This window comes from Merops nubicus, unplaced genomic scaffold (assembly GCF_000691845.1).
Source record: "Merops nubicus isolate BGI_N331 unplaced genomic scaffold, ASM69184v1 scaffold4664, whole genome shotgun sequence".
Lineage (NCBI taxonomy): Eukaryota > Metazoa > Chordata > Aves > Coraciiformes > Meropidae > Merops > Merops nubicus.
Window position 1 is genome coordinate 85,004 of NW_008602146.1, and position 9,109 is coordinate 94,112.

At 42.1% G+C, this 9,109-nt stretch overlaps 1 protein-coding gene across 1 annotated transcript in view; it reads left to right on the forward strand.

The window, feature by feature from the left end:
- Positions 1-9,109, forward strand: part of LOC103770954 (lipoxygenase homology domain-containing protein 1-like) — a gene marked incomplete at its 3' end in the record, with an annotated part of 94,111 nt that overhangs the window by 62,719 nt on the left and 22,283 nt on the right. The window contains exons 22-25 of the mRNA XM_008938231.1: positions 42-146; positions 858-986; positions 1,656-1,820; positions 6,182-6,363. Of these exons, the coding sequence (XP_008936479.1) occupies positions 42-146; positions 858-986; positions 1,656-1,820; positions 6,182-6,363 (581 nt within the window). The remainder of the gene's footprint in view (positions 1-41; positions 147-857; positions 987-1,655; positions 1,821-6,181; positions 6,364-9,109) is intronic.

Sequence of the window (9,109 nt, forward strand, 5' to 3'; positions counted from 1 at the left end):
TGAGACTTAACACTCTTAAATGAAGGTATTTTATCTGACAGCTAAATCAACAACGTACATTGTGAAAGTGAAAACCGGGGACAAGAAGAATGCTGGGACAGATGCCAACGTCTTCATCACTCTGTATGGAAGCAAAGATGACACAGGTATGGCTTCATGTGATGGAACAGGGCAGCATCTCGCTGGCAAATACCTGAAAAGACAGGTCAGGTTTTCCCTTTTCTTCCTCAACACCCATTCCTAACTCCTTTTTGGTACAACTTGCTGTCTCTGCATGCATCGTGGTAACTGGGAGCATACCACCAGCTGCTGCAAATCTCTGTCGAACCTTCCGAGGCTGATTTGCACCAGCTGCTGATCTAAAGGCTCCAGCTTCAATTATAGAAACAGCTCAGTTGGCTGGGACTATGTTACTGAGTGGTGAATGTGGCGATTTGCTTTCCTCAGCAATGAGTCAGCGTGCTCTTGAAATCTAACTCTCCTCTGCCTCTTCGAGTGGCCCAGAATTATTTAATCAGCTGATGAGCAAATCCTCTTGGAAGCAGCCAAGCTGTGTGTGCAGTGACTCGGATGCCTGTGAGAGTGACAGGGAACTGATGGGTCAGATCAATTTCTTTAGCTGTGAACACAGCACAGCAGCGTCCTCCCTGTGGCACTGCCAGAAGATCACTCAAGAAAGGAATTCTGTATGTTTTGGGTGTTGATGCAGATTTGTGCTCCGAGGGAAGGACAAAGCTCAGACCTTGAGATGAAAAGCCATCTTTTTACATTTTAGCCACTTCCCTTGTCCCACTGTTGACATTCCCAGAGGATTTGTTTCACATGCTGAACAATGTCCTTTTGCATATCCACAACAGGCATAGTCAGCCTAAAGGCCTCAAAGATTAACAAGAACAAATTTGAGCGTGGGAAGGTAGATGAGTTTACAGTGGAATCTGTGGACATTGGAGACCTGAAAAAAATCAAGATAGGCCATGACAATAAAGGTAAGATAATCTGCTTTGTAATGGACTGTTTCTAGTGCATTAGGCACATGGCTGTATAAAATAACCTGCCCTCAAGACCCCAGTGTAATTTACCTTTTGCTGACAGATCCTTGCTGTCACTTTGGCTGTTGCTGCTATCTTTGCTGCTAATACCATTCTCATACATTTCCAAACCTCATTTTATTTTACTTGTCACACATGAGACCTATACAATTGTCTCATTTCTTTATCAAATTTTTTTGTTGTTGTTTTGATCATAAAAAGTCTTGGCTATTTTTCGGACATGGCTATGTCTCTACTACAAACAAGGGAAGCAGTGGAAGGACATGTGGACTCCTTCCCTATGGGGCACCAAGGTACATAGTGATTGATAACTCCTTTCTCTTAGGAAAAAGGCAGATTAAGCCAACTGATGGGGTAATTAGCACTTCCATGTGCACATCTTTAACCTGATGCATGTAGAAATGAAGTAGCTCAAGCACAATAGCTCAAAAATGAAGTAGCTCAAGCCTGGACAATCCCTTGCAATGATCTTTATGGTATCTACTCCATTTTTCTGTTGGCAAAAGAGAGGAAGATTTGTTTCTCGGAGATCTGGAATGCAGTGATTCATTTGCTGTTGTTTTTAAAGGCTTTGTGTGTTATTCACTGTTATCTCTCCAACCACAGGTAATTCAACTGGTTGGTTTCTGGAATGGGTGGAGATTAATGCCCCATCACTGGGACGATGCCTCAAGTTCCCCTGTGGACGCTGGCTGGATAAATCGGAGGATGATGGAGCCATTGAGAGAATTATCTTCCCTGCAGAACTGCAGACAACAGAGTATATCCCATGTGAGCAGACTGCCATATCCCCAGGATACATCCATCATTACAAAAGATAAAATCCTGCTAGCTCACGCAGTTTTAGAGGCTCGGCCTCTCCTTCAAATTAGCTTTGAAAAATTTATAAGTACATTATACGCCAACCATTCCAACTGCTATGAGGAGGTTCCTCTGAGTGCTCCAGACTAACATTTCCTGCATTTGCCAAATCAGAGAGTCATTAGGAGCCATGTGGCTGTACATGACTGTCTTTTGGTTCCCTTTGTCCTGTCATTTCCAAGTCCTCAGCCTGTTCTGAGATGTCTGTCTTCTCTCCAGTTTCGCTTTGATCTTCTTCCATTCTAATATTGCTGTTTTTGTTGTCAAAGCAGAGACTTTGGTTTTACTTCCAAGCTTTGGTTCCCCTAGTGCCTTTGGCATTGTGCACCCATCTCTTGCTGAAAGACCCTCCTCCAGGGTTTATTCCATGTGGTCTTTTCCTGATAGTGTTGTTCCACTCTGCTTCTTAACATTGTTCCACTCTGCCTCTTTTAGCATTCTCCAGTTTTTCCTTACTCTTCACTAAACTCCTCTCTAAACTAATATTTGGGATAAACTCAGTGTCTTTTGGGAGCTTCTTCTGAGCATTAAGCTTATAGTTTTCAAATCTGCTATGACACTTCAACTTTCCTATTCGGGCAACTTCATTTCCTGTCTCCAGAATATCAAGAATCAGATAACATGGCTTTTTGAAAAGAATGGAAATGTTGTTTTGCTTAGCCCCCCCCTTTCCCTTCTCACATACACATCCTTGACTGTGTGCAGGGATCTCACAGCACTGGGACTGTATTTGACTTGTCCCTTCCTCATATGCTTTGTTTCAAGTTGTTGACAAACATTTCCTGGCCCACCTTCAGAGGGCTATCAAAATTGCATTTTCTCTTTATTTAGTTGGATGCCATAATGATGAGGGATGTGGTCTGGAACCTGAGAGTTGATCTCCACCCCATGCCCTGCCAGGTGCTTCCTACGTCACTCTGAACAAGTGATAAGTTCTTCACATCAGAGCTGTCTCCTATGTCATTGTATCCCTCATTATATGCAGTGATAGTATCAAAAGCCTTATCTTCTGCAGTTTCTTATTTAGACATCAAAAGTTAGACCTTCTCAATGTCTGTTCTTCTGCCTTGGTTTCCTTTTTCAGAAGTAGCTGTGAGAATAACTACAGAGAAGACTGTCAGCTGCTTTGGCTCCTTTTTTACTGTCAACACAGTGGTTCACATTGAAGGTCTCCTTCACTCTGGCTGGTTGACCCTCCAGTTTCCAGATCCTTATATCCTGCAGTCTGTAAGATAAAAACATCTCTCTTTTCTGATGATCATAGAATCATTCAGGTTGGAAAAGACCTTTAAGATCAGCAAGGCCAACCATTAACCTAAGTCTACCAAGTTCACTGCTAAATTATGTCCCTATGCACCATAGCTACATGACCTTTAAATGTGTCCAGGGATGGTGATTCAACCAATTGTTTGGGCAGCCTGTTCCAGGGCCTGACAACCCTTCCAGGGAAAGTATTTTTCCTCATGTCCAACCTAAACCTCCTCTGGCACAGCTTGGAGCCATTTCCTCTTGTCCTATTGCTTGTTCCTTGGGAAAAGAGACTGACATCCACCTTGTTCCAACCTCCAGGGATCCATAGAAAGCCAGAAGGTCTCCCCTGAGCCTCCTTTTCTCTAGGCTAAACAACCCCAGGTCCTTCATCTGATTCTCACAAGACTTGTGCTCTAGACCCCTCACCAGCTTCACTGTCCTTCTCTGGACCCATTCCACACCTTAATGTGCCAACATCATCTCTTTGTGCCTCCTCCATGATTTGATCAAGCTATTTTTGTCTTACTTTCTTTACCTAAACAATCTGGAGCAGAACGAGTACTATTTTCTCCCTTCCTCACTTTTGTCAGTCAAGTGGGAGACATAATAGTCTTTGTGTCTGAAAAAATAAATTGATAGATAGATACACTGAATATGTTCAGAGGAGTGAATACAACCCAGAGATGCTGTGCATGCTTCTCATCAGTTTTTTTTCTATGTTATCCCAGTTGATATGTATTTTGATGCGTATGCTGGCTGTATAATTTATCAATGTCCCAGTACATTACAATGTTGTGAGAGCTGCTGGCATACCATGACTTCGAGTACGTAGTTTGTGTAAGCTGAATTTTTGTCAGGAGTCCATATTCAGCCTTTGAAAACAGTCAGGCCTCTCTGGCAAAAAAAGTTGCACCAGGCTTAGTGACATTTTGGACTGTTTCACCATTTAAACCATTCCCACTGTGCTATTTACTGCACTTTGGTTTCCTAACTACTAACGGGGGGTTTCAGTTTGCCAGAGGTAACAAAAACGGTTTGATTTGTTCTATGATGACTCGTGCCAGAATTGTTTCACGCTGAACAAATGATGAAACATGTCATTGGCAGTCCAATTAAAATCATCCCTGTGGGGATACAACTTTAAAAGTGCCATGTAAATGAAAGGGGCATCTGACAGCTGAAAGTTGTGCTGCTAGTGACCTTGTTACGGTGCTGCTTTGCTGATTCAGTTCTAAGCTGATGTTAATATTCAGGAAACAAGAGCAAGCACCACAGACTTCAGCAGAGAAAATAATTTTTAATTCATAAAGTGTAGCATGTGATTTTTTGGACTCCAGGATTTCTTCCCCTCCTCTTACTTACTGGAGAAAATATTCTAGTTTACTTGCAGTGCAACAGAGCAGATTTCATGGGGTTGGGCAGAAAGAATATTAAGTACCTCCAGGCTGACTCTCTGTAGAAGAAAACTTCTCCACCTCTGTTCTCCTGAGAGCTGTATTTAGAGAGGCTGGGTTTTGAATGAATGGTAAGTCTCTGATATGCATATTCAGAGTTACTCCAGCAGTAACAGACAGGGTGCCAGAAACCTTCTCTCTACCCTGACAGAGATGCTGGATCTGAAGCACAGCACCAAGTGCTGTAATGTAAATAGCAAAGATGACTGAAGTCGTTGCAGCGTAGGAGGACGCAGATGACAAGCAGCTGAGAAGATAATAGTGAGGGATGGGAAGCAGTAGAAGCTGGGTGGGTGGCCTATGGGAGAAGGATGGCTAGGGGTGGATCCTGGAGGTAGCATTGGGTGTCCAAGGCTGTGCTTGTTGTGTGAAGGCTGTAGCAGTGTGGACTGTGACAAGGACTGTGTCTGCTTGTGGCAGAAGTCTCTGCAGCTAGTCAGTGGTGCCCAAGCCTTACCTGGTGTTTTTCATCTATAGACTTCAGAAAGGACATGGTTTAGGTTGCCAAAGACACAACCAAATTTACACGTCCTCCTGACAGTGGAGTGTCTGAGTTTCTGTTATCATCCATAAATATTCTGTCATCCACAGAGGATGGATATGGAAAATGATCCAGCTAACCCCAAGGAATATATCTTCATTTGCTTAGCTGACTCTTTCTTCAATCTGCATTGACTTCAGTGACTACATCTGGACATGTACACAACTATTTGATGTGCAGACATCTCAACATAGGTTTCTTACCCTGTCTTACCTGGGAAACTGAGGATAAGCAGCAAATCTGTAGCATAGCCAGGAACACAGCCCCAGTCTTATTCCTTAGCATGTCTGAGTGACGCTCTAGCAGGACTTGGGACTGAGAAGCTGTGCAGATAGAGAAGAATAAAAGGAGACATCAGATTTTGGGGTAATGAGACATTGTGGAGAAACCAAGGGAACAGAATCAAAAGCATTTAGCAGCTTGAACCTTAGTGTTCCTCATTCACCATTGATCTGGTGGCAATTTATCTTGTTTGCCTTGGTGTTATGGAGCTAAGAGAAAACTAGATCAGAGTGGACACCAGATGGGTTTATTTCTTTTCTTTATGGTTGTTCTATGTCATTTGTTTAGCAATGAAAATAATACAAGATTTTTTATCAATAAGGCTATCTTGAATATTTATATACTTCCTCCAGTTGGCTAAACTTCATCTGCCTAGTTGCTCAAAGATTTGTGCATTCATGTTTTGTTTTAAGACTTGAGCTGGTGAAGTAAATAGCTTTAGATGGCATATGTAAATATACTGTATACTTTCTGATCCTGTGATTAACCTCAAAATCTTGGCAAATGAGCATGCATTAAGGGCAATTTGACTTACAAGGTTAAAGGAAATTCCTCAGAATTCTCACAGTACTGACCAGCTTGATAACTAAGTGGCCACAAGTGTGTGATTCCTACCTTGTCCTGTTCAACTGTTGAGTTTTCAAGAGCAGATTTTATTTCATTGAAGGTTTCTTAGGAGCATTTTCACCATGCTGCTTAGTAACTTCCATATTTTTTTTATTTTCTGCCTTTTGCTTAATCAGTTGTTCCTTATGAGATCACAGTCTACACGAGTGACATCTTTGGAGCTGGCACGGATGCAGATGTCTTCATTGTTCTCTATGGAAGCGATGGGATTTGTACTCAGCAGAAATCCCTGTGCCTCAACAAGAGAGAGCAAAGGATGTATTTTGAGAGGAACTCAGTGAATCAGTTCATTGTGGAGGTAAGAGTGCTTGCTCTCATCATAGGTTGCCCTAAGGGAATAAGAAGAGAAAACGGAGTGAAGTGGGAACTTTTTCTCTTTTAGGGAAAGCTATTCAGCTGTTTTGCTCAAAGAATGTGGGTTCAGAACTCTGTTCTGCAACAGACTTACTGAGTACTGGATCAAATTTGAGACCTCATCTGGATTGCTGTGTCCAGCTCTGCAGTCCTCAGCACAAGAAAGACATGGACCTGGTGGAGCAGATGCATACAAGGCCACAAAAAATGATCCAATGGGTGGAACCCCCCTCCTCAAGAACAGGCTGAGAGAGTTGGGGTTGTTCAGCCTGCAGAAGGGAAGGCTCTGGGAAGACCTTCTACCTGCCTTTCAATACTTAAAGAGGGTCTAGAAGAAAGCTGGGACAGTCTCTTTAGCAGGGCTTGTTGTGAAGGACAAGGGTTGATGGTTTTAAACCACAAGAGGGTAGGTTTAGACTAGATAGAAGGAAGAAATGTTTTACACTGAGGGTGGTGAGGCAATGGCCCAGGTTACCTAGAAAGGCAGTAGATGTCCCATCCCTGGAAGTGCACAAGATCAGGTTGGCCAGGGCTCTGAGCACCCTGCTCTAGCTGCAGATGTCCCTGCTCCCTGCAGGGGGGTTGGACTGGACTATCTTTAGGGTCCCTTCCAACCCAAAAAATCTTATTCTTCTCTCTCTTTTCTCACTGACCCCCACTTAGTAGCAACTCAAAGGTATCAAACATGGAGTGTCCCTGTGGCCTAATGCCATGTTAAGCCTTGTAAAGCCTGGTGCAGTTTTAGCATGGAGCTGAGACAGACATAGAGGCTTGTTCTTCCAGGCAAAGTTGAGAAACACTCTGGAAGGTCTTTAAATCTTCTATTTCCCAGGCCATACTTGGTAAAGAGAGGATATCAGTCTCCACATATGTTGGATCTACCTCTCCTTAACACTCTTATTTGCTTGACCATTTGCTTTCCCTTGCAGTTTACAATACTTTGAAAGGTAACAGGAACGAAAGCTTGCAGTATCACTGAAACTTTTTGCCTTGTGCTTAAGGTCCCTTTGCATCACTTCATGTTCCTGTTTCAGTAGATCATGATGAAGGGTCTGGTCCATGGCGCTCACTGCCTATGTAGCATTTGGGTTGGACTGCCTGTTCATTTATTGTAACTCTAGGAACCTAAACATCATGCTCTCTAACCCTGTATTCTCAAAAAAGATTCCATTATTTTGCTGCAGACACTGTGATTTTTGAATACCCGAGGCTAATTTTTTGAAAGGTCTTATCCAGTATTTCCTGAAGCGTTTCTACAACTGTATGCAAATAGTGAACCAGTGTGCATCAATGAGAGAACTCATTTACATCTGCAGTATTAATCAGTTCCTATTAATAATATACTCTAACTGCTGAGAATTTGTGAGAAGCAAAAATGCAGACAGTCCTGCTCTAGCCTCTCCTTTTGGTGCTGCTTCATGTCCTTACTTTCCTTCCCTGGCTACAACACCAACACTGACTTCATAGGGGACCTTACAACCTCTCTGTGTTTTGAGTTTGGTTTGGTTTTGTAATTGAAAGCAAATCTTAAACTAAACATTTTAACAAGTTAAAATGCTTCCAGCAGACGTTGTTGTATGGCATGAATCATAACATAAATAGCTGTGATTCCTTAAACACAGAGAATAAGACTTATTTTGGTGGAATTTCCACACAGTTTTTCATAATAGGGGTTGCATTACTGCATAGGTATAAATCTTAAACTGACTGGTACTGCTATTTCTTTATTCCATAAGATTTATTTTAGGTCTGGTAGAATCTGGAACATCAGTACTTTCCTTAGGTGAAGTGAGTGAAAATGCAGTTTGTTCTCCAGATTTATATCATCATATTAACCTGTCCTCAAACTTCATTCTCTCTTCATGAGTTCCCCTTGCTGCAGGAGATAGTCATGAAACAAAATAGATTCTTTCTTCACCACTTGTGTAGAGTCATAATTTGGAGCTCAACAAACCTTAAAAACAACCTGGGGATCTCTGGAAACACAAACTGAGAATTGCCCATTTATTTTAACGTTTTTAACTGACTCTACCATTTCATATTTTGCAAAAGATGGAAAAAAAAGATGAGAGACTGATCTCAGCTATGCTCCCAAGAGGTGATTTGCTGGAGATGCCTACAGCAGGGTAAAGACCACCTCTTTGGTAACACAGATCTTTACTGGTCATGCATCACTTTATTGCTATGTATTGATCAAAAGACTCACTGAAAAATGATTATTTGGAGAGGACAAAAGAGAAGAAAATAATTTCCCCCTAGTGCATACTTGTGTGCATGCATGAGTTTTAGAAATGAGTTCAGATCGTTTAATTATTTTGCAATGATGTTTATGCTGTCTGAAGTCAGGGCAGGGCTGATGAAGCCAAACCCAGTTTGTTCAGCCTGTGAACTCCTTGAGCAGTGCAGTCAGTGTTACTGAATCGCAGTCTTCTAAAATTACTGATGTCTTTGCTTCAGTATGGGGCAATTTTGTCAACTGGGAAGAGAAGGAGGGAGTAGTCTCCAGTGGTGCAAACCGAGATGTTCCATTTTCTCATGTTTTTCTCATGTTTCCAAAAAGGAAAGATTCAAAGTCCTTATGGACAGAAGTAATAAGGACTCGTTATAAGCCCAGTGTTATAAGGGCTTGTTGTGGTAGGATGTGGAGTAATGGGTTCAAACTGAAAGAAGGTAGATTTAGGTTAGGTGTA